This window comes from Protopterus annectens, chromosome 13.part0, assembly GCF_019279795.1.
Source record: "Protopterus annectens isolate FY-2018-M chromosome 13.part0, PAN1.0, whole genome shotgun sequence".
NCBI lineage: Eukaryota > Metazoa > Chordata > Ceratodontiformes > Protopteridae > Protopterus > Protopterus annectens.
In genome coordinates, this window is record NC_056747.1 from 1,018,006,258 (window position 1) to 1,018,031,255 (window position 24,998).

Genomic DNA, 24,998 nt, shown 5'->3' on the forward strand with positions numbered 1-24,998 from the left:
CGCCCTTGGAAGGTAAATTGTCGGTAGGGCCTGAAGTAAAAAGCTGCGTCGGCCTAGTACATTCCGTCAAAATATCCGTAGCGGTCTTGGGTTCCTGAACTGTGGTAGTCAGAGGCTGCATCGGAGCCTCACTGACAACCGGAGAACTGGAGACCGGATCAACCGAAGCCTCGGAATCGGGCTTAGGCCTGGGCTGTCGATCCTTATCCCTGCGCTTTTTGTGCATGCCGGTAGTAGGTAGATCCGACGGCATGTTATAATTAAATTTTCTGCCAAAAAAGTGTCGTGCGAAATCAAATCATCTTTTAATAGTACGTTTATTAAATCTAGCACAAAAACGACAATAAGTGACATTGTGATCAGGGCCTAGGCAAGGTATGCAATAAGAATGAAAATCCTTATGAAGTATTTGCTTCCCACAAGAAATACAATTGTTAACTTTTTCTGACATCGGTCTGAGGCAAGAAAAGTTTCCACCAACGGGGAACTTAGCTTTATAGAAGACTTCGGTCTGAAATTCGAATTCGAAAATCTCAGGAGTCGGCCGACCGGCACTTGCGAACTGCTTCCGCTTAGGGCACTGCGCGGCAAGAAAGACTGAAGAAAATGGCGTTGGTTGCAATATATGCACCCCTGGCGCACTGACATCAGGGATGAGGCGACAGCAACCGACGTCGGACCAAGACTTTGGAAATCCGGCCGACTGCGGGACCGTCTGACGACAGGATAACCCAAGTGTGATGACTGCAGCAGGGTAACACGATGAACATCAGAGCATCCACTGAAATCCACACAAAGGTAGACACAAAATCTCAGCAAAGAAGACACTGCAGTCAGGAAATAGATGACAGAACCATGTACTGGAGGTGGCATTGCTAACCACTTCATCACAATCTTAAACCTCAAACAAAATCAAACAGCTGACTAAAGAAATGTCTTTATAAAAAGCTACTGGGTCAGGCTGCCTCCTATCTATGACAATTCCCTGTAAAAAGAAAGCAGACCTTTGATCACTGTAGCCTTCTTAACTGGGATGGTCCTATAGCATAGGTCATCTTGCTGCAAATGAGAATTTAACTTCTGTGCTCTTGAGAGAGACCAGTATCTATTTTGTTAAACTGTATAAGAATTCCTCCACAGTTAAAAACTTCATACTCACTTTCATCTGAGCCACGAAATGCTTCTCGTGGTTGCAGACATGAATCAATACGTCTAAAGTGTCTGAACAAGGGCTTTACCCGCTTCTTTAGTAAGTCGCTGTCTTCTGCTACCCTGTGAAAAAGGGAAACATTTATAATCAGATGCAGAATTTACATTTGTGATTGTGTACCTCCACTTTCATTTTAAAACAGGGATGAGATACAGGAAAAAGATGATGTCTACATTTTTCGTTGTCTCACAGCACACACCACTTTTGCCAGTGCTCAGTGCCTAGCTGTGAAGCCACATGGACACATTGGTATCTTTTTAATGTCTAAATGTAAACAGTACTAGGCCAGGAAGCAATTTTATGACAGTTACTTACTCTTGCTGATGCTAAGAAGCACACTATGATTTTATATTCCACTCGAGCCAACAACATAAATGTATACTTAGTAAACTGTACATGGCATAAGCCAAGCAGGACTTTTCTAGGCCAGAAATAATTCAACTTTTCTATCCCAACCAGCCAGTGTGGCCACTGGCAAAGGAGTTCTCCTTTCTCAACTTGAATATGGGCTCCCATTTTTTTGCTTATACTTCCAAGAAAAATACTGCCACACTCCATACTACCTCTGACAGCATCTGCCAGTTTATTACAAACTCACATCTCTGTGAGCATCATTGTATCACCCTAGAAAAAGCTAAATAGCTACCCGTAAAACAAAGATCTAACCTACTTTTAGGATCCCAACTCTACAAACTACTCCAACTCCACACAATTATTTCCCTTGCAGCTAGACGTCACACAAAACTCCTCATATAACCTGCAACACTACTCACTAGCCACAGCTCTCATTAACTCTGGAACTCCAGAGCACTGCACATGCTTTCTCCACACAGGTGACTACTCTTTGGTAACCTCTGGCCATCTACATTAAGGAAATCTACACTTATTTCAAATTTAGTATGCAACTCAAAAAGCACTTCACTCCACTTTAGAAACTAATGTATACATTGTTCATGACAATCTGCCCGATTGTAAATTGCACTGCTTGTTCACTGGAATGTATATATGTTTGTTTTCTATATAATTAGCTGAACTGTTTTGCTTACATATTTATTTGTGAAAGGTTTTGTATTTCACCCAGGCTGAGGCTGAAACTGGTCACTATTGATTGGTGCAATACCACAGTAAACAAATATAAATAAAACAAAAATAACCATTTTCATTCCCGTCATCTGTTTTGCAAATTTAACATTGTAAAGCCTAAAATCACTTCTACCCACCTTTCCTAAACCTATTATAGATCTGTTTTCATTAACCAAGACTTATGTCTCCCACCTTGAGTTAAACACATACAACGGATGTACAGTTTTACCAAAAACATTACATGACCATTTTAAGTATGCTGCACGCACCTCAAAATTTCATCCATTATATACCATACAGTGTTTCTTGGAATCCTTGCTTGCATTAGTATCTCAGCAGATAACACCTACCAGCTTGCTATGATAAGGTCACTGCTGTATGAAGTAAAGATATCAAGCATTCCCGCTTGAAACAGCTGAGCTGTGCAGCTAATCTATCTGCTGAGCTGCAGTGTAACCTCTTAATAGTCCATGGGTCAAAATATACACACTGCTCACAGATGTAAGATTTACTAGTTTAAAACTACTCTGTAAAATATTATAAAAGGTGAACCCTCCTGAAGTACTTTCTCATTCAAAAAGGACTTAGGCTCACATTAAATTTATGGCTCCAAAACCCATCAAAGGAGTGAACTGTCCTTTGGTACTGTGTGCCATTGTGTAGCAGCAATGAAAAAAATGTAATCCTCTACAAATGTAAGGCAGGCATGAAAAAAAGACATGAGCATTATAAATCAGGCAAACTAAAACTCAGTTACAAGTTTAAGGCATATGAGATGGTATGTCTTATGGCATGACCAATTATTCTAGGATTTGCAAATAGACATGCAGCTTTGCTCTGTAGTTCCTCTAGTTCATCTATGCCTCATAATCATGTCTGTTCTACTACAAAAGGACATACACCCTGAAGTACATAGTATTAAGTGCAAAAAATGTATTTTACTAGATTGTTTCAAGCCCATACATTAGAAGTCAAGAGTATGACAATTACGTGCACAACACTGCTTACTTGGTCTGAGTTTCTTCCACGAGTTGCAAAAACATCAGGGTGTCATTCACCAAATTCGGATACAAGGGCATATCCTTCTCTGCCAGTAAGGACAATTCCTAAATAAAACAAATTAAAATGAACTATCTTAAATGAAGAAATATAATTAAACCATCTTATTAGAATAAGCAGGAAAAGGACAATTTGGTTTAGTGGAACTTTCAAACATCGGAAGGATCTGGTATACATCCGGAAATTTGCAAGGAAGCACTGAAGCTCAGATTTTATAGACAGACATTACCAAAGAGCAAGGAGTTTAAAATGAAGACATTTCTGTTTTCTGTCTGTAGAAACATCAGTAGCCATGCTCAATTACATAGACACATACTTCAAGTCGTAAGTTATCCAAGATACCCACGAACACAGTGAACAAGCACCACGACTTCTGTAGCTCAGTTTTACTTAAAAATATTTTCCTGTGCTGACTTGAATGAATATACATGCTACACACTGGCATGTCAGCATGGAAGTAGCAAGGTATACATACATTATTTAAGCCATGTTGCACAAATTTAGCTTTAAGGGGATAATATTTCACCAAGCATAAGGATATAGACTGCCCAGCCTGAAATACATACATGAAATTAAAAGGGTACAAATGAGTCACTTGTGCCCAGTGATATGAACTTGTACAATTACTATCCAGATCAAAGGTTTCATATGAAATAACTTAGTCCTGTATATTCAGTATTTCACATTTTATTATATAAAATGGGTACACTGTACAAAAAAATGTAGCTATACTGTTGAGAAGAAATCCAACTTCAGGCCACTACATGGGGCAGAGAAAAAGGGAGGAATCAGTCTAGAAATGTGTAATAAGGGCAATCCCCACAAACCTGGCTACACTCCTACTAGTCTACAAGTCCTTGTATGGTGCAGTTTCCAGTGTTCTGCCATAAACCTGCATGCTGGTAAATACAGACAGCTGAAAACTCAATTGTGCTGAACGATCTATGGCAGACTCCTCACACCAGCCCTCCTTAATGAGTCAGTCTATTAGTTATGAGTAATATCAGAATGCATAATTTAGGCAAACCTGAAAAATAGAAGTTATGTTCTTACCATAACGTTCCATGTTAGTTGTCTTCTTCTCGCCTTCTTTCTTGCTGGATGGGTTCGGAGCCGATCTCGGCTCCGACTCGGCCACTCTAAAAGCTCGAGAGTTGGTTCCACCGGCTCGAGGCTGCCCCTATATCCCACAATGCTATGCGTGAATTACCTCAGATCTCGTTTGTGAGCTAGGCCCAGCTAAAAGTATAACCAGTAAAACTGGAAAGAGAGTCCACCTCTATAACAAAGGGCAAGAGGAAAGGTGACCTAAATCCTGATCCCTGAAAATATGCACCGCAGAGCATATAGGTATAGCAAAGAGGTGGTAGAAAGAGAGGTCATAATCAAACTCCTCCAGGTCTGTCCAGGCCAGGGGGAAGGAGGGTGGGACGCAAGAAAGAAGGCGAGAAGAAGACAACTAACATGGAACGTTATGGTAAGAACATAACTTCTATATGTTAAGTTGTCTATCCCGCCTTCATTCTTGCTGGATGGGACCGCATCCCTAGCACCTTGTCCCGGGTGGCCTAACAGAACAGACTCTTGAGAACAGTGGTACCAAAGTTAGCTCTATGCCTAGAAGCTAAATCCAACTTATAATGTGAAATGAAAGTGTGAGGAGTAGCCCAAGTAGCCGCTGCACAAATGGTGTCAATAGGCAGTCTGTCTTGGAAGGCTATAGAAGTAGCCAAAGCTCTGGTGGAGTGGGCCTTAGGTTTGATAGGCAGCTTTTGGTGTCTAATTTCATAAACAATTGAAATCAGAGATGTTAGCCATCTAGATAGCGATACCTTTGAAACAGAAAGTCCCTTTCTGCCTTCTGCATAGGAGACAAACAGCTGGTCAGTTTTTCTGAATTGTTTGGTTCTATCCAAATAGTACCTTAACTGACGATGAACATCTAGCCAATGCAGTTTTTGTTCAGACCTATTAGAATATCCTGGGAAAAACACAGGAAGATCAATGCTTTGATTTAGGTTAGACGCAGAGGCTACCTTAGGTAAAAAGGACGGGTTGGTTCGTAAGGAAACCCCGTCTTTGTGGAACAACAGATATGGTGGTCGACAGCTGAGTGCATGAAGTTCTGAAACTCTTCTAGCTGAAGTAATAGCTACCAGAAAGAGAGTCTTCCATGATAGCAATTTTAAAGAACAGGAAGCTGCAGGTTCGAAAGGGGGGAGAATCAAAGAACTGAGAACTAAATTAGGGTCCCAAGGAGGAGGAGGATTTCTTATAGGAGGTCTGAGAAGAAAAACTCCCTTCAAAAAGGCTTTGCAAAGCTTGTGGGACATTATGGCAGACTCTGAAATGCCCACATGAAAGTTAGATATAGCTGCCAATTGAACTTTGAGAGTAGAAGGAGATGAACATGCATGAAAGAGTTCAGCTAGAAAATCAAAAACCATATGGATGGGAGCAGTGAAAGGATCTAAGTCCCTTCCTTGAGCCCAATAGGCGAAACGTTTCCACTTACTGAGATAAATCTTTCGAGTGGATGATTTATGGGAAGCTATCAAAATATCTCGAACAGAGTGAGATATTTGAGGAAGCCTGGCTAAGGTTGGAACTGGAGGAACCAAGCAGTGAGGTTCAGAGAGGGGAGGGAGCGATGTAACTGACCCGACTGATGGATCAAAAGATCTGGAACTAGGTCCAGATGCCAAGGTTGCTCCAACAGAAACTGGTGTAGAAAGGGGAACCAAACCTGTCGAGGCCAGTAAGGAGCAATGAGGATCAATGAGGCCTTCTGAGCGATAGCTTTCTGTATCACTTGAGAGATTAGTGGGAAGGGAGGAAATGCATACAGAAGTCCCCGGGGCCAAACTTGGACTAGAGCGTCTCTGCTGGGCTGGCCTGGTAACGGGAATAGGGTGAAATAATCTCTGCACTTGCTGTTTTGGGGAGTAGCAAAAAGGTCGCAGCAAGGCTGACCCCACTTGAGAAAAATTCCTCTCACAACAGAGTCTTTCAGAGACCACTCGTGAGGCATGAGGATAGCTCTGCTCAACTTGTCCGCAATTTGATTGGACTTCCCGGGGATGTGCGTTGCTATCAGAAACCGCTGAGAAGAAAATCGCCCATTGCCACAGTCTGAGTGCTTCTCGACATAGGGGACAGGACCCGGTTCCGCCTTGTTTGTTGATATACCACACTACAGACATATTGTCCATCTGGATTGCTATCGTTCCCAAGGGAAGAGAGTGTTGAAGGGCTTGCAACGCTAAAAGCACTGCTCTCATCTCTAGAACATTTAAATGCAAGTGGCATTCGTCTGGTTGCCATGTGCCCTGGACAGTTCTGCCCTGATAATGCCCCCCCCCACCCGATCAGGGAGGCGTCCGTTGTCAGAGTAGCAACCGGAGGGGAAGGAACAAAGGGTCTTCCCAAGAAGAGCTGAGGGGAAGACATCCACCACAGAAGATGATTTTTGCATGTTTGCGTAATCATAATGGTGTGGGACATTGGAAGTTGCTGGTATGACCATTGTGTGAAGAGCATCCATTGAAGGATTCTCATGTGGAATCTGGCTAATGGAAGCAGAGGTATGGCAGCCGCCATAATCCCCAATACTTTCAGAACCAACCTGGCTTTGACTCTGTTGCTGCTGAAGAGGAGCGAGACCAGTTTGTGTATGTCTGCTATTCTCTGATCTGTTAGTCTCGCAGACATGTTGACTGTGTCTAGATTTGCGCCTATGAAGGTAATAGTACGACAAGGCGACAAAACAGACTTTTTGCAATTTATTGAAATGCCTAACTTTTGACAAATGCGAAAGGTGTAGTCCCTGGCCATTAAGAGAAGATGCTTGGTGGGAGCTGTGAGGAGCCAGTCGTCCAAATATGGAAACACCTGGAATCCTTGACGACTCAGATGAGAAGCTACCACTGCCATGCATTTGGTAAACACCCGGGGGGCGGTGGTGAGACCAAAGGGCAGGGCTCTGAATTGAAAATGACTGGTTCCCAGCCTGAAGCGGAGGAATCTTCTGGAGCGTCTGTTCACTTTTATGTGATAGTACGCATCCTGAAGGTCTATAGAGCACATCCAGTTTTCCTTTCCCAATAGGGGAAGGATGGACTGTAGCGTGACCATCCGAAATCTTGTTTTCTTGACTGACTTGTTCAAGATACTGAGATCCAAAATTGGTCTCCAGTCCCCTGTTTTCTTTGGAACTAAAAAGAACCTGGAGCAGATTCCGGATCCTTGCTGGTCTGCTGGAACTGGCTGAATTGCTCTTTTTGCAAGCAGCTTTGAAATTTCCAAAGCTGCAAGATCCCTTTGAGCGGGTGGAACATCTGGAAGGGATTTTTTTGATTGGTTTGGAATGCAATGAAGGGAATGGAATAGCCTTCGGAAATGATGGACTGTACCCACTTGTCTTGAGTTAGGGATAGCCAGGCTTCTGGGTACAGTGACAATCTTCCCCCGACTGCCTCCGAAGGTGGACAGTTGGGCAACACCTCAGGGATGCTGAAAGGGCTTATCGGAAAAGGTTTCTCGATTGCCCTGGTTCTGCGGACCCCCTCTGCCTCTGGGGCGACGTCTACCATTATTGTTCCCTCCTCTGCCTCTGGAGGGGAACCGACTCTGTGCGTCAGGCAAATTCCCTTGAGATTGTTTGCGGAACCACATTTTTCCACTTTTCTGGCCTTTGGGGTAAGGTCTAGAAGGAGTAGAAAAACGGACTCCGACGGCAGACAGAGTTTTGCCATCCGTCTCGCACCTAGTCAAGGTTTCTTTCACTTGAGGACCAAAGAGAGATGATCCATCAAACGGGGAATTAGTGAAAGACGTTTTAAAGGGGTCAGCAAAATTGCATAGTCGCATCCAGGCATGCCGGCGTAAGGCGACACCTGTCCCTGCGACTCTACTCGCTCCATCAGCCGCATATGAAAGGAGGCGCATGGAGGAGTTAGCTATTGAATTCAGGGTAGTCAGCTGGGTGTTCATTTTGTCCTGAAAATCTGCAGCTGTAGGATTCTTCAACATCTCACCCGCTTCCTTGATCAAGTCTCTTTGGAGACGGGTGAAATGGCATAGGTAGTTCAGCGAACGCATTGCAAAGGTCGCTGACGAAAACATTCGCTTCCCATACCTGTCCATAGACCTAGATTCTTTGTTAGGGGGATGAACAGGCACTGAAGGATCAGCTAGTTCCTTCTTGGTGGCAGCAGCTACCACCATAGCATCCACTGTAACACCTTTGGTCAGAAATTGTTTGTCAGTTGGTGCTGTTATAAATTTAGGTGGTCTCCTGAGGGTAGGGTCCACTGAGTTAGGAGCCGTCCAGGCTTTCTTTGCCACCACCTGCATGAGGGGATCAAAGGGGGGGGACACCCAGGAGGTGGAAGGGCGAGAGCCAAACGCCTCAAGATACACAGATTCATCCTCCGAAGGGTTAAGGGCTGGCCAATTTCCCCTCTGTTTCAGAATCTCTAGAATGTCTGCAAAGGAGACATCTTCAGAAGGAGAACGGGGGGAACCCTCGGAATCCTCTAAATCTGTGTCAGAGGTGACAGACTCAGGTGAGTCTATGTGCTTCCTCTTACACTTTCTCTTCCTAGGGGGCTCCCCTGCCAATTCAGGGAAGGCTTCGGAAGAAGATGAGATCCCCACAGGGGATTCTTGAGGAGCTGGCTCTCTGCGGTCTGGGATGAGGGAGTGAGTCGACATAACCAGAGGCACCGAAGAGGGAGGGACGGACGGAGTCGACTGTGGAGTCGAACAAGGTTCCAACACACTCCGCATGACCTCGAACGCACCCCTGTCAGGCAGAGCCAGAGGTCCCCGCTCCGAGAAGCTGAGAACCTCCCTCGGCACCGACAGAGATGGCTCCGAGGCCGATGTCGGAGCCAAACTCACCAGCGCCGAAGCACCGAGAGGGAGAGGGGGGTCGGACAAGGGTCCGATGCCACTCACCACCTCGGAGCCGACGAGGGAAGTCCGGCGCCGAGATTCTTCAAAGGAAGAAATCGGAGCCGACGATGGAGCCGAAGACAAATGTATCGGCTCCGACGCTACCACAGTCTCGGTTCCGAGACGTCCCGGTTCCGAGCTCAAAGGAGTCGGAGGAGGAATATTTAGAGGAATAGGTTGAGGCATCGACTGATGAGTCGGGCTCTGAAGCATTTGGGCCAGTGCCTCGGACTTTAAAAGTCGACTCACTACCCTCTGGAGGTCATGATCCGAGAGCCTCGATGACCTGGAGGAGTGAGATCTGTGGCTCCGTTCAGACAGCAAGGGAGACGCTGGAGCCGAATGAACGGAGCCAAGGGATGGTGACCTCGACCTCTTTCTAGATGTCGGCTCCGATGGTCTGATCGGAGCCGACCCAGGAATCTCCAATGCCTCGGCTCCGGCCGGAGCCGAGGGAACCACAGAAACTGTAGTCAAAGACTCATCGGCTCCAGCCGGAGCCGATGTAGCAGTAGGCTTCGAAGCCTTAGGCCTCGACTCAGAAGCTGGAGCCGAGGTCTTAGAAGCCTTGGAAGGTTTTCCCGAGGTAGCAGATAGGGAACCTTCAGGCTTAAGCAAACCCCTTAGTATGAGTTTGTTTTTTCTTTCCTGCAGGACTCTAGGGCTGAAGCCATGGCATACAGCACAAGAGTCCTGCAGGTGTAAAGGTCCCAGGCAGTACACACAAGAAGTGTGACCGTCTGTCAGAGACATTTTCTGACAGCACGAGTCACACTTCTTGAAGCCTGAGACCTTTGAATCCTTGGACATTTTCAAGGAACCGAAGTGTAACCACACACAAACAACACACACACTGATTACACTGTCAGAAAAATCTAAGTAAAATACTTTAAACAAAACTTCTGAAAATTAAGTTAAGTTAAGGATATAAAACTCCTATCAAAAACACATACACACACTGAAGGGAAGGAAGGGCCCGAAGGCCTAAGGAAAGAACTTATTAGTTCTTGAAGAAGGGGCTGGATAAGATGGTAGAAAGGATAAATATCCACTACACTAAAGGTAAAAAAGGGGATAAACTAAGCTAGAGTAAGTTTAAAAGTTATTAGACTAATCTAATTTAAACTAACCTGGAGCCGGTAGAAAAACACCTCGATCGCTGTAGCGGCAAACGAGATCTGAGGTAATTCACGCCTTGCATTGTGGGATATAGGGGCAGCCTCGAGCCGGTGGAACCAACTCTCGAGCTTTTAGAGTGACCGAGTCAGAGCCGAGATCGGCTCCGAACCCATCCAGCAAGAATGAAGGCGAGATAGACAACTTAACATGAAATGTTTTTGATAGTAAGTAGTGAAGCATTGCTTCAGTGAAAATGTGAGAAACAGTGCAATAATCAAAAAGTATACCAACACATCAAAATGGAAACTGCAGTCCCATTAAGACAGACAGTTTACGAACACTAGCTATGGCAGAATTAGGCTTATGGAATGCAAGAAACAATGATGTCATGAAAACAGAATATGCCAGCTTTGCTGGCTTAGAAAGATGGAGCCCTGGCTATGAACCCAGTGACATGAGTTCAAACAGTGGCTCAGGCACATGCTGGTGCTGGTGGTGGGGGGGAGACAGCAGTAGTACAGCTTTGCCTACTTACCCCTCTTCTATTTTTTTGGGTCCCCTTCTGTCATTGTACTGGACCAGCACCCCAGTGCCCTACAGCCATGCTGGGTTCTACCAGTCAAACTCCAAAACCCACCCAGACTTACTCCAGTGTGTGGTGTGGATGGTCGTGGAACCTAAGAACATCTTGGAGGCGTGGCAAACTTCACAAATGTCTTGTGTTCTTTTCTGCCCTATCCACTCCCTCCTCCCTCATGACATGTCTGCATCCAAGGGAGGCCGTGCAATGGGGGCGCTGCAGTGTATCGTACTACCTATGCAGCAGTTCAATCAGGTCCTCACTCAACCTCTTCTCTAGATGATGCCTTCTTCCAATGACGTCCCTAATCTTTACTAGGAATAGTCACAGGAGATGCCCACTTCATCCCCCTTGTCCCAGGATAACCGCACCCATTCTTTCCTGCCATTCCATCAGTCACCCGAGCCATTAATAGAACTTGGGTTGCCTGGGTTGTAGTCGGGGCTTTATCCCTCTAAGTCAGTCACCAGAGTGACATCTACTTATTTCTATTCTGAAGGAGGAGGAGGTGTGGTGCATGCCTGTGTACTTGTTCTTGTTGAGGACTCCCTGGTTAAGATAGTAGATCTCATAGGAGCATTGGCTTTGGGGGAAGGTGGGCTGTCTTGAGGGGTTGTAACACATTCAAACTGACACCTACTACATACTGAACCCTGGTATGGTAATGGGCATGCGTGCAGTGCTTAGAGTCTTGAAGCATAAAACCACTTAGCATCAGATAGATGGCATCTCCTCTCTCTCTGCTGCTGGGTTCATGCCAATAAGAGGGAAAAATTGATCTTAGGGCTCCCACTTCCTAGGGGTACAAATGAGCCAATGCAACAAATGGGGAGGGTTGATGGTCACCTGTAGAACACTGATGTGCAAGTTGGCCTCCAGCTGGGACCATGTGGCTTGGACCATCTTTCTCAGATAATGCCCCCCCCCCCATCTGAGAAGCGTCCATGGTCACTATGGCTAGGGGTTGTGGAAGGACAAAAGGTTGGACTGAAAGCTGGAGTGGAGCCACCACAAAAGATCCTGTTTGCAGTGACTGGTAATCAGGATGTGTTGAGACATTTGCTGGTCTATCAGAGACCAACAGGAGGCTAGCAACCACTGTAAGATTAGGTTCATAGGTAAGTACTAGGCTATCTGCCCAAGGGCATTTATAAGCCTAGCCAGAGTGTGTTGGCTTTCGCCACCCCCTTAGATTAGTTCCCTGTGCCTCTGACCAGGAGAGCCATTAGTTCCCTGCACCTCGCATGCGCGATTCGGATGCGATATCTTGCTAAGGGAACCAGAGTGATTGAGGCTGCCATCAAGCCTAATGCTTGAAGGACTAATCTGGCTGGAACGCTTCTGCTCTAGATAATTTAGTTGACCTAAGATCTGATCCTTTGTAGTCCTTCCAGTGGGAGTGAAGCAATTCCATTAACTGTGTCTAACAGAGCTTCAATGAATTCTAGTTGCTGTGAGGGCTGTAAATTTGACTTTTCGTAATTTATTGTGATGCCTGGGGATGCACAGTAATACAGAGTGTAATCTCTTGCCTGTTCTATTTGATGCCTAGTGGTAGCAGTGAGGAGCCAGTCATTGAGGTAGGGAAAAATCTGAAATCCTTGCAGTCTGAGATGAGCTGCTACCACCGCCACGTATTTGGTGAACACCCTGGGGGCTGAGGTGAGTCCAAAGGGCAGTGCTCTGAACTGGTACTGACTGGGCCCTAGCCGAAAGCACAGGAAGCCCCTGGAGCGTTTGTCCATTTGTATGTGGTAATTTGCTTTCTGGAGGTCTACAGAGCACATCCAATCATCCTTTTCCATGAATGGAAGTATAGACTGTACGGAGACCATCCGAAATTTGGTTTGCTGATCTGCCTTACTGAACTGGCTGAGATCCAAAATGGGTCTCCAGTCCCCTGTTTTTTTTGGGCACTAAGAAGAACCTTGAGTAAAACTCGGATCCTATTTGGTCTGGTGGGACTTTTTGGATGACTCTCTTGTCGAGCAGCTTTTGAATTTCCATGACTGCTGCTTCCCTGTGATTGGGTGGAACATCCAGGAGTCTTTTTTGGGGTTTTAGGCTTAAAGAAAGTGGAATTTTGTAACCTCTGGATACGATTCCCTGAACCCATTTGTCCGAAGTTATCAGCTGCCAGGTTGTTTGGTGCAAGGAGAACAGTCCCTGAATGGCAATTGGGCCTCCCTTCCGGGGTGCTGGTAGAAGTTCCAGAGAAAATCTCTAGACCCCTGGTTCTGTGGGCCACTTCTGCCCCTGGGGCGGCGTCTTCCATTACTTCCCCCTCTGCCGATGGGAAAGTCCCTGCCATGTGAATCCTGGAACAGCCCTTGGGATTTTTTAAACCACAGTCTCCCACTTCTCTGGTTCCTACAATAAAGCTGCTGAGGAGTAGAGAAACATACGCATATGGCAGAAAGTGTCATCCCATCTATTTCACATCTGGCCAGAGTGTCTTTAACCTTAGGACCAAAAAGGGATGATCCGTCAAATGGAGCGTTTACAAATGACGCTTTAAATGGCTCCACAAAAAAATCACACAAGCGCATCCAGGAGTGCCTTCTAATGGCTATGCCTGAACCCGCCACACTTGTCTTCCCCTCAACTGCATGGGCAATCAACCTCGTGGGAGAGTTACAAATCTCTTCAAGGGTGGTGGAGCTGAGAGGCAATTCTGTCCTGTACCCCTTCAGCTACTGCTCCTGAAAGGGTATCAAGAGAGCTCTCTGATCAGATCCCTGTGTAACCTTGTGAAGTACACCATGTAGTTCAAGGACCTGAGAGCAAAGGTTGATGAAGCGTACACGTGCTTCCCAAACCTATCCATAGTCCTAGACTCCTTGGTAGGATAATGGATAGTTGTACTTTCTTCAGCAAGTTCCTTCTTTGTGGCTGCTGCTATCACCATGGTGTCTATGGGTGTCCTTTTGACCAATGTTGCTCTTTTATGGGGGCTGAAAAGATCTGATCAGGTCTCTTGGGGATTGGTTCAATAGAGTCAGGCATCTTTAACGCCTGCTGAGTGATCAATTTAATGAGATCGTCTGTGGGGGAGAGATCCAACAGGGTGAAGGTTGGGCATGAAAAGCCTCCAGGTATACAGACTCCTCCGAGGAAGGCTGAAGGGAGGACTAGCCACCACTCTAAGAATTTCCAGGATGTCCCTGAAGGAAACATCAGGGGGGGTGACCTGGGGGAGCCTTCCCCTTCAGAGTCGGTATCTTCATTGAAAGACTCCTGTGGGGAGTCTCTTGCACTTTTTCTTCACAGGTACTTCCTTGGGGGGGGTGTTCTGGGGAAGTGTCTGAAGAGGAAAAACCACCAAGGTGGGTCTTTCCTGGGACTTTTGTACCTTCTGTCCCAGGGAAGAAACTGATGGAAGCTCAGGTTGAGGAGATGTGGAAGTCTGGCCTGACAGGATGGCAAAGACAGAGTCCCCAGTGGACTGGGCCTTCTCCATGATTCGAAAGGCCTGCCCCCCCCCCGTAGGGGGATGGGAGCCTGGAACTGAAAAAGACTCCTTCTGAATCGAGGTCCCACCCCAAAGAGGTGACCCCCAAAACCAAAAGCCTGGGTCGATTTTATGAAAGCTGAAGCACCGAGGGTCATGAATGGTTCCGAAATTAAAGAAGTCAATCCATGCACCTCGGAACCAGCCAAGAAGTCTCAACCCTGGGAGGCCTTTGGTGCCAAAAACCTGGAGGAGCTCAAGGCAGCTCTCGGTTCCGGAGAAGTTGCTACTGGAACCGAGAGTCGACACCTGAGATACAGAAACCAAGGACTACAATGACTCGATAGGAGTTGGAGGAGGAGGAATGGATGGTGTTGTAGTAGGGTCAGTTCCGATGCCAGCTTGGCTAGGAACCGAAGACAATCCACTCGCCATCAGGAGCTGGTCCATCAGTCTCATGTCAGCTTCAGAGACTCTTAGTGGACCAAACTGAAGCAGTCAAGGAGACCTAGGGGGTCTCGGATTGACAAAGGGGCTCACTGGTCTATCCTTGAAAGGCTCAATAGATGGAGAATATCTGGATCTCAGAAAAAAATTAGCTCAGAGTGCTCTGGTACAGACATTTCTCTCGGTGCCAATGCAGTTGAAGTCAGCCCTGAAGTTTTGATGGGTAGTGAACCTTTTTTGCCATTTGGTGCCATGGAACTCCAATGTTGTTTAGAAACCTTTTTAGGCGCTTCTAAAGTACCGGGAACCGAAGGTCTTTTCTTAGACGTGGAGGATGATGAAGACGATGAACTGGCTTCTGTTTTGGACCAAGAAATGGCCTCATTGAAATCACTTTGAAGCAGTCCTTTAACAATTAACTTGTTTTTCCATTCGGTGAGTGTCCTAGCAGAAAAACCATGGCAAATTGAACAGTTCGCCTGTAGGTGAAGTTTTCCTAAGCAATATACGCAAAGAATATGCCCGTCCGAATTGGGCATTTTTCTGTCATATTTTTGCCACCTTTTAAATCTAGAAGTGCCCTTAGAAGACTTGGTTGGAGATTCTGACTTGTCAGCCCATAATACAACAGACTAATGGAGCACACACACTCACAGGCAGGAACAGCGAAAGAGGGTTTTTTTTTTTTTTTTTTTTTTTAAATAGAAAAAGAGAAAGGAGAAAAGATAAGAAAATACCAACAATGGTAATATCCAATATCTTAATAGGTAAGAAAAAAGAAGTACCAACAATGGTACTTAAAAAGAACTAACAATGGTAGTGCAGCAAAATGAGGGGAAAAGCACACACGCACACTAATAAAGTTAACGAGAGGAGCGGATAAATTATAAAGACACTAGAAATAAAGGGAGATTTATCAAAGATAAAAATAGGATATTTCAAAGGATAAATCTACTTAAACTATAAGCCAAAGTTTGTGAGCGGTCGTAAGCATCTGACACATGAAGTGGCAAACAAGATCTGTGGTAATTTAGAAAGGAGCATTATGGGTAAAGCCTAGCTTGAGAGTTTGGAAGGTGCAATGTGAAATAAACGGCCGAGTCGGTTCCAAGGCTCGGAACCAAGCCCACAGTAAAGGATTATGTAAAGACTGACAACATCAGATGCATTGCTGTGGTAAAAAGATGGGCTCCTCTTGAGAATTCCAGCATAGTGGATTCCACCACAGTCCGAGACAGAAGTTTCATTTTATTCTTCCAATATGGTCCATGGACTCCTCAACCAAAATCAATAAGCACGGAAGTGCTTTTATCAGGTTCTGAAATTAACATCACTGGCACTTTTGATTCACACTTTCTACAATATGTGTTGCCCTTATATGTTTATCTTTAGTTTTTAGCACACACTTAAGACTTCTTGAGTGCTCGTGCTTCTTCAGTTCTTCGGATTTAAGACTTTGCTTTGCTTATCAAATCTGCAAAAAATTAGTAGAAGTTACTGGAGGGGGAAACAGATCCACAAGCATCTAAAGCGAGAGAGGAAAGATGCTCAGATATCAAGTAAGCTTCCAAAGGTTTCATTAGACACCTTTTTGGATGCACTGTTAATGTTAATGAAAACGGGACACTGTGACAAAATTCTCTGTTCCCAAACAAATTATACAATAAAGTGTATGCTGGCAAGAGTACTCACCTGCCTCAGGCATGCTTAGTGAAAACAGAATAGACTGTTAGCTTTCTCGATAAGGTATGGGTTCAAAAGTGATGGGGAATAAAATATGGGGAATTAGATAAAATTCAACAGAACAAACTGAAAAGAGCTGGAGAAAGACAAAAAGTAAAACAGAAATATACACATAAGATGGAATTTATCTGAAAAGCTTTATTTTTATTCAAAAATGGAAATCAGTGCTTTTGTAACAGGGAAAGAAGCAGCAGGGAGCAGTTCACTTTGGGATAAAGAGCAGAGCTGGAAGCCTGGGAAAGTTGTTTTACTCACTCAACATGCCTGAAGACTACTTTACATGAGCTTCTCTGCTATCGGATCTGTATGTACGTATGTACCCACTGTGGTACAAACACACTTTCCTAACTATACGGAGCCTTCAGTGTGCCTTGTGTCACAGTAAAACTTTTGAGCTTTACACTGGGTAACTTGCATTGTACACATAATTCAAAATTCAAACTATGGACACAAAGTACTATGCATTTTCTAGATATGGTAAATAGGGATGCTGTCTTTCCTAAGGGAACATCAAGTACAATCTCTGAGACTTGTAACAAACAAGCAGACGTCTGGACTGCCTTGCTGCCTGTAAGTACCGGCCTTCCACTCTATTTCCAGATCCTGAACATTGCTGTACAAACGACTGCAAGTCAACCTGTAGTACCTTTAACCACCACACTACTGACCTCCACAATACTGACCTTCTACTCTCTCTCCTGGCTTGGGCTGCTGGAGATGTGATGACCAAGTCTTAACTAATGCTATTCAGTCATGGGGTGGGGGGGGTTGTCCCAGTGACCCACCCTTCTGCAGTTGTGATGGCAATTTCATTATATCCCTTGGAAGCAGGTATGGGGTACCCAAAGCTTCTTATCACTGCTGTCAGGCTCCTTTATGGTCTTCATTTGCTGACTGAGTATAGCTACTGGAAGATTCCCTTATTGTCCAACAGGGTCTTTTACATCAAGAGAGGATGTGGGTCAAGTCACTGCAACACAGACACAGCCTTTACCCACTCAGTTTAAGCCAGTGACACACCCTCCAACAAGAGGGTTGCAAGAATAACTAAGCCTACAGGTGTGAAGATAAACACCATGCCCCCGTGTCAGCAGGTCAGTATTCTTTATTTAGTAATCTCCCTTTAATCTCATCATGGAACAAGATGAGGTCACATGAACCGAAGCAGTTTGTTTCTCTGAAGCAGTAGTTCAGTTATTTCCACTGCATTAAATACTTGTCACTGCAAAAAGCAAAAAAGTGAACTGGCAACTAAAATATGGGGTGTAATATCCATGCAGGGCTCCCACAACATCTTACTCATGGTGGGATATTTCAAGATATACCCAACAGTGTTTTACTGCGTGGTTGTAACCCACTTGAGCATGGGTCATTTCATGATATATTCCACAATATTTTATTACATGTTGGTAACCTCCCTAGAAAATGCACAATGTGGTTAAATTCTTGCCATGGCTGGGACAGCTCTTTGATGCAGATGAATAAAACCCATACTGCACACTGCAGACAGCTAGATTTCAAAAAGCAGCACCTGTACAGGCTAGTCTTGGAAGATGGGAGTGAGCATCCACTGCCAACTCACCCATCCAGTTGGAGGGAGAGAGAGGGTTGGGATGGCTCTGACTGTCACAAGGGTGACACCTAGTGGGAGCACTAGCTGTTACATAATGACGGAGTTTGAGCCTGTCCAATCCACACCATAGTGCATGTCACAATGGCAACCAAGAACTCAGTGTACAGAGGCATTTTTCTCCTCAGGAGACAGCAATGGTAGAGCCTTAAGCAGCTGCCAAAGGCAAAAGGTGCGAGAGGAAAGAACATCCCAAGGACCACCAAGCTACTCTGCTCCTTACCATCTGAAACTTGCTTGACAACAGGAATAAAGTACAGTTGTGTACACTTACCATAAATGTCGATATTAGAGTGTATTCACTGTTGCAGTCATTACATTTGGGTTATCTGCTTGCAGGTAGCCTTCAGTCGGCCTGATTATCAAACTCTTGGGTCCTGTGTCGATTGCTGACTCATCTTCCATGACGTCAGGTAGTTAGGGGTATAAAGCATGCAGCAGATGTCATTACATCAGTTTTTCTTGCCCTAGATGTCAGGTGCCCCCAAAATGGGAAGCAATTATATACAAGGTTACACCTCCAACAAAAAGCAAATACACCAGAAAGCTTTAAGTATAGTAACCAAAAGGAGAGGTATAGTCAATAGAAGTCAGGGGGCTGTAGGGAAGGTAACCAGGACTGCAACAGTGAATACACTCGAACATCTACACTTATGATAAGTGTACACAACTGAGAAAGGCTACAGAGGTAGATGCAGCCCTGGTGGAATGGGGTCTTATCCCCTGTGGGGTAGGTTTTCCATGGTGCTTATAGCAGAAATTAATGCAATGGCCTATCCACTTAAAAATGGTTTGCTTTGAAATGGCCTTCCCCTCTGCCCCTGCAGCAAATGCAACCAGCCGCTGTTCAGATTTCCTGAGAGGCTTAATCCTGTCCAAGTAAAATCTAAGTTGTCTGTGCACGTCCAAGGAGTGCAGTATTCGTTCCCCTTTGTTCTGTGGATTAGAAAAGAAGGTTGGCAAATGAATGGACTGATTAAGGGCCACACTGGATACCACCTTGGGCATAAAGGAAGGGTTAGTCCCGAGGGACACCCTGTCCGCATGAAAGATCATGAAAGGCTCCATTGCCATGAGGGCCTGTAATTCAGACACCCTTCTTGTTGAAGTGATGGCTAGAAGGAAGGCTGTTTTCCAAGAAAGGAAATTCAACTCTGCGGTTGCAGCTGACTCAGAGGGAGGTAGAGTGAGCTTGTCCAATACAAAGTTAAGGTCCCAGGCTGGAGTAGGGGCTCTCCTGGGTGGACTTAAGTTTTTGGCCCCTCTGAGGAATTGCTTCAGCAGTGGATGAGAGAAGAGTGGTGGCTCTGTATTATAATGTGCTGAAATGGCCGAGGCATGAATTTTAGTGGAAGAGAAGGAAAGGCCCTTGTGAAGCATCTCAGTTAAGTATTGAAGAATATGCGGAAAACTGGGCACTGTTATGCCCATCCCCTGAGTTTGGCTCCAGGAACAGAATCTTTTCCACTTTTCAGCACAGGAATTTCTAGTACTAGGCCTCCTTGCCTCCAGAATGACATCCATCACTTGCTTACTGAGGGATGGTAATGGAGAGCTCAGGTAATTAGCCAGGCTGCAAGGTCCAGGGTTTGAAGCTGGGGGTGCAGAATCTGGCCCTCCTGCTGGGAGATCAGAGAAGGGGTCTGAGGCAGGTGCCATGGTTCCAGCAGTGACACACTGCGCAAGAGTGGGTACCAGTGTTGGCGTGGCCAGTCTGGTGCAATGAGTACTGTCCTTGGTTTGTCCTGTTTGATCTTTAGTAGAACTTTAGGGAGGAGAGGCAGAGGGGGAAAGGCATAAACTGATAGTTTTTTTTCCAGGTGAAGGACAGGGCATCCACTTTCCAAGCTTGTCTGTGGAGTCCTTGTGCAGAATTTGTCCAATTGGTAGTTCTGAGGGGAGGCAAACAGGTCTATCTCTGGGCTCCCCCATATGTTTCTCCACATGTTGAATATCTTTGGTTCCAGTTTCCTCTCGTGTGGGTCCATGAAATTTCTGCTTAGGTCGTCTGCCAGTATATTTAGCTTGCCTGGCAGGAATTGAGCTTGTAGGTGCACTTGGTAGCTCAAGGCTGTGTTATACACAGCCATGGCTAGTCTGCAGAGAGGGTATGAGTGGGTCCCCCCCCCACTTGTTTATGTACCACATAACAGTGGTGTTGTCCGTCTTTACCAATAATTGTCCTGTAAGAATGTGGTCCTTGAAGGCTGTCAGAGAATTCTGTACAGCTAACATTTCTTTTTGATCAATATGCAGGTGCATTTGACTCTGGTTCCATTTGCCCTGAATGCACTGCCCTGCCAATTGAGCCCCCCATGCATAGTCTGATGAGTCTGTTAGGGTTTGGGCAGCAGGGGGTAGAGTGAATGGCAGTCCCTTGTTGTGGTGACAGGCCTCTGTCCACCAAAGCAACTCTTGTCTTTAGACAGGGAATGATAGGAATCATTGATTCTAGGTATTGAGAATGTTGACACCATAGGCTTTTTAGATGTCACTGTAGTTTCCTCATATGCAGTCTTGCATATGGAATTAGTAGAATGCAAGAGGCCATGAACCCCAGGGCTTGCAGTATTTTCCTTGCAGATAGCTGGGTCTTTGTGGCCAGTAGTTTGAAGTAGGCTGCCAAATAAAAACTTGATTCTCTAGTGTGAAGTAGGCCATCTGGGAAGTTGTATTCAAGCTTGCTCCCAGGAATATTATTTGTTGGCAGGGTACTAGATGTGATTTCTTTTCGTTTATGATGTACCCCAGTGAAGCTAATAATTTCTTTACAAATGCCAGATGATTTAATAGTATGTCCTGGCTTTCTGCCTGAATTAGACAATCGTCCATGTATGGGTATATCTGAATATTTCTTTGCCGGCAGAATGCAATGACTGGAGCTAGGCACTTTGTGAATACCCTGGGCGCAGTAGATAAGCCAAAGGGCAGTGCAGAGAACTGATAGTGCATGTAGCCTGCTCTGAAGCGTAGGTATTTTCTGCAAGATTCCCTTATTGGGATGTGCATGTAGGCTTCCTTTAAATCCAGTGTTGCCAACCAGGCATTTTTCCCTAGCATGGGAAGCAGCTGATGAAGAGTTAGCATTTTGAATTATGGGATTACCAAAAAGGTGTTTAGGATAGACAGGTCCAGGATAGGACGCCCGGAATTGTCTTTTCTGGGTACCAGGAAAAGTCTTGAGTAAAAACCTTGCCCCCATTCCTCTTCTGGGACAGGTTGAATAGCCCTGATACTTACAAGAGAGAGAACCTGCTTTTGAGCCTCTGCCCACTGATTTGGGGGTAGGTCTGGCCAACCATTTGGGGTTGGTAAGGAGTGGAAGTGGAATCTGTATCCTTGGGGAAACTATATTTAAAACCCATTTGTCTTGGGTAATGAGTTCCCAGTTTTTTGCATGCAGGGCTATCTTTCCCCCAAAGGGAGCAGAATGATACCACAGTACAAGGACAAAATGATTGACTTCAACAATTGGCTAAGCTTCTGGTGTCATTCTAAGGGGATCCAATATCTGTCTGCTTGGGATGACATGGTCGACAGACCACGATGCTTTGCCATAGATGGCCTGCACCTGTCGCCCCTAGGATTCCGGATACTGGCTAAGGTTCTTGCCGCCCCTACAGTGCCTTTTTTAGGCAGGGTTCAAATAACAAATTCACCACCATAACAGGAACAGGCAAGCAAAAACGAAGGGTAATGCTACTCAATGCTGTAAGTCCAAATCTCAAAATGCACTCACCCGAGGCACTCCTTAAAATGGAGAACATCAATATCTGTGCAGTGACTGATACCTGGTTCAAGGCTCCAGAGAGCACCCCTGCACTACCAGGCTATAACTTATACCACACTTTTCGGCCATGTAACCTGGACCGAAACACCAAAGGCGGAGGTGTGTCCATATTCATTAAGGATATCCACACCTCCAGGCTAGTTGCTCAGCATGATGCATCCAAGGTTATCGAAGTGCAACTAACTCTGGGCAAAACTGCAATCCAAATTGTAGCTTGCTACAGACCCCCCACCAAGCCCCAGGATTCCCACTCCTCTTTTCTTGATGTACTGGAAAATATTAGAGTTCAACCAAATACCCTAATAATGGGCGACTTCAACTACCCCACCATTAACTGGAAATCTACTAGTGTACCAACTCCTAAGTTCAACGCTTTCTGGAATTCATAAACTCCAATGCCCTAGATCAACTTATCCACACCCCCACCAGGGGCAACAATACCCTAGACCAAGTCATTATCAACATGAGTGACTGGTGTTCCACACCTGAAGTCAACTCCTCGTTGGTCCGATCCGACCATAAGCTAATCACCCTTGATATCAACATCCCGCCCCACCCCCCATTAAAGAAACCACAGTAAAAATTCTCCAAAGCCTACTTCATGCTTCTTAAGACAGAAGTGGTGAACTTCATGACACCCATGCAGATGGACAATACAGTTACAACTGTTGAATACTACACAAATGCACTCTATAAACACTTACACAAGTGCATGGATCATGCTATCCCAAACAGAATCAAGACGCTATCCTCCAAAAAAAGGAAGCCAATCTGGTGGTCCCCTGCCATAAACAAACTGTACAACAGAAAGAAGAAACTGTTGCAAAACAGAGTAAAATCCCATGAGTGGAGGAGCTCTCTGGTCAGCCTCAGTAAAAAGCTGAGATCCCTTATAAGATCTTCCAAAGCTAGCTATGAAAACAAAATCGGCACTAATTCCACGGACAACCACAAAGCATTCTATAGCTATGTCAAGAATCTCGATGGCAACACCTAGATCTGCTCTGACCTACAGCACAAAGGCACGAAAATTACAGAACCAACTGATATTGCCAACATCCTGGCAGATAGGTTCAGTGCTAACTTTACTGCTAACTTTACCCCCCACCCCCCCACCCCCTAAAGGGCCAATATCTATACAGGAAGAATGCAGAGTCCCTGTAATCACAACTATGCAGGTAAAAGCTGCACTCTCTAAAGCCAAAAACACAGTATCCATGGGACCGGACAACATACCAGGCTGCATTTTACACAAACTTCAGAATCAACTGGCTCCCCACTTAAGCACCATGTTCAATACTAGCCGCGCATCAAGCTTTGTGCCCACTGAATGGCGTACAGCAACAGTTATCCCACTCTACAAAGGGGGAGCCACCACTGATCCCGGGAAGTATCGACCTATTAGCCTGACGAGCCTGGTCTGCAAGGCCATGGAACGCATCATCATGGAACTCGTAAACAAAGACAATGGTAACCTCCAAACTCTGGATCCCACCCAGTTCGGGTTTGTGAAAGGCAGATCATGCCTCCTGAACCTGATCGACTTCTTTGAGGCAGTCACCAAAGCCGTAGATGAGGGTAAGGTGGTTCACACAGCCTATCTTGATTTCGCCAAGGCTTTCGACACCATCCCCCATTCTGGAATTATAGCTAAACTCACTAAACTAGGTATAAATCCCTACGTCACAAGATGGGTTGCCAACTGGCTCACTGACAGCACCCACACTGTAAAAGTTGCAGACTCCAAATCTGACCTCAAAGCAGTGACAAGTGGAGTACCACAGGGTTCCGTCCTGGGACCTCTCCTGTTTGGTATCTACTTCTCTGAAGTACAGGCTAACACAGAAGGTCTCTGGCTAACGAAGGTCGCAGATTACTGCAAACTAGGAGCCATAGTCAAGTCCCCAAATGATGTGGACATCCTACAGAAGGGCCTCACTGAGACAGATGCCTGGTGTCAGAGCCATGGCCTCAAGCTCAATGCCAAAAAGTGCAGTGTCATCCCCTTTGGCAAAAACTCTGTACCCATGAACTACCACATAGGCAGCAATCTACTGAACATCGAATGCGTGATAAGAGACCTTGGGACCCAGGTGGACAGTAGTCTCTCCTTTGATAGTCACATCGCCACAGTATTCGGGAAGTTCTTCTATGTGGCACACCTCATCATAAAAAGGTTGTCATCCAGGAAAAAAAAAAAAAAGAGGTAATTATTCCCCTCTACTCGACACTCATTAGACCCATTATAGATTACAACGTCCCTTTTGGAATGTACCTCACAAGACATCTGCAGCAGCTGGAAAGGCCACAGAAGTACCTCACAAAGAGGATTACTGGCCTTAAACAAATGCCCTACACTGACTGCCTCAAAAAACTCCAGCTTTACTCCGTAGCATATCGCCTACTCCAAGGTGATCTCTGCCTAACATATAAAGCTATGTCAAACCCAGAGCTGTTGGACATGTTACACCTAAAGAAATCCCAATCCCTCCGAGCTACACGCTCTAGGGACCTAAACCTGGTCACCATAATAAACAGGACATGCTGGAGGGATAGATTCCTGTCTCAGAGACTTCCCATACTCTGGAATAGGCTACCCATCTATGTTAAGCAAAGTTCTTCATTAGCACTCTTCAAGAAAAATCTTGATGAGTGGATGGGAAATAGGAAATACACCCCGGGGATCACTTCTGTGTCTCTGCTCGATAGTGGCACAGGAAAAGAACTTTCTTGGGTGGTGTAAGCCAAGGAACCTTGTTGGCTAGGCTTATGTAGGCCCTTGGGCCGATAGCCTTGTACCTACCTATGAACCTATGAGAATCTAAGGAACAGTCAGTTGAGCAGGGCTTGGAAGGTTTAAAGTTAAGTCATTGTGAGTTTACCATAGGGGGGTATCTTACTACTTCCAGCTTTGGAAGTGGGAGCCCC

At 45.4% G+C, this 24,998-nt stretch overlaps 1 protein-coding gene across 1 annotated transcript in view; it reads right to left on the reverse strand.

Moving 5' to 3' along the window:
- RAPGEFL1 (Rap guanine nucleotide exchange factor like 1) overlaps window positions 1-24,998 on the reverse strand; it is a 672,616-nt gene that overhangs the window by 442,367 nt on the left and 205,251 nt on the right. Inside the window, exons 4-5 of the mRNA XM_044055019.1 lie at window positions 3,302-3,399; window positions 1,160-1,272 (exon numbers count right to left, since the gene is read on the reverse strand). Coding sequence (XP_043910954.1) covers window positions 1,160-1,272; window positions 3,302-3,399 — 211 coding nt within the window. The remainder of the gene's footprint in view (window positions 1-1,159; window positions 1,273-3,301; window positions 3,400-24,998) is intronic.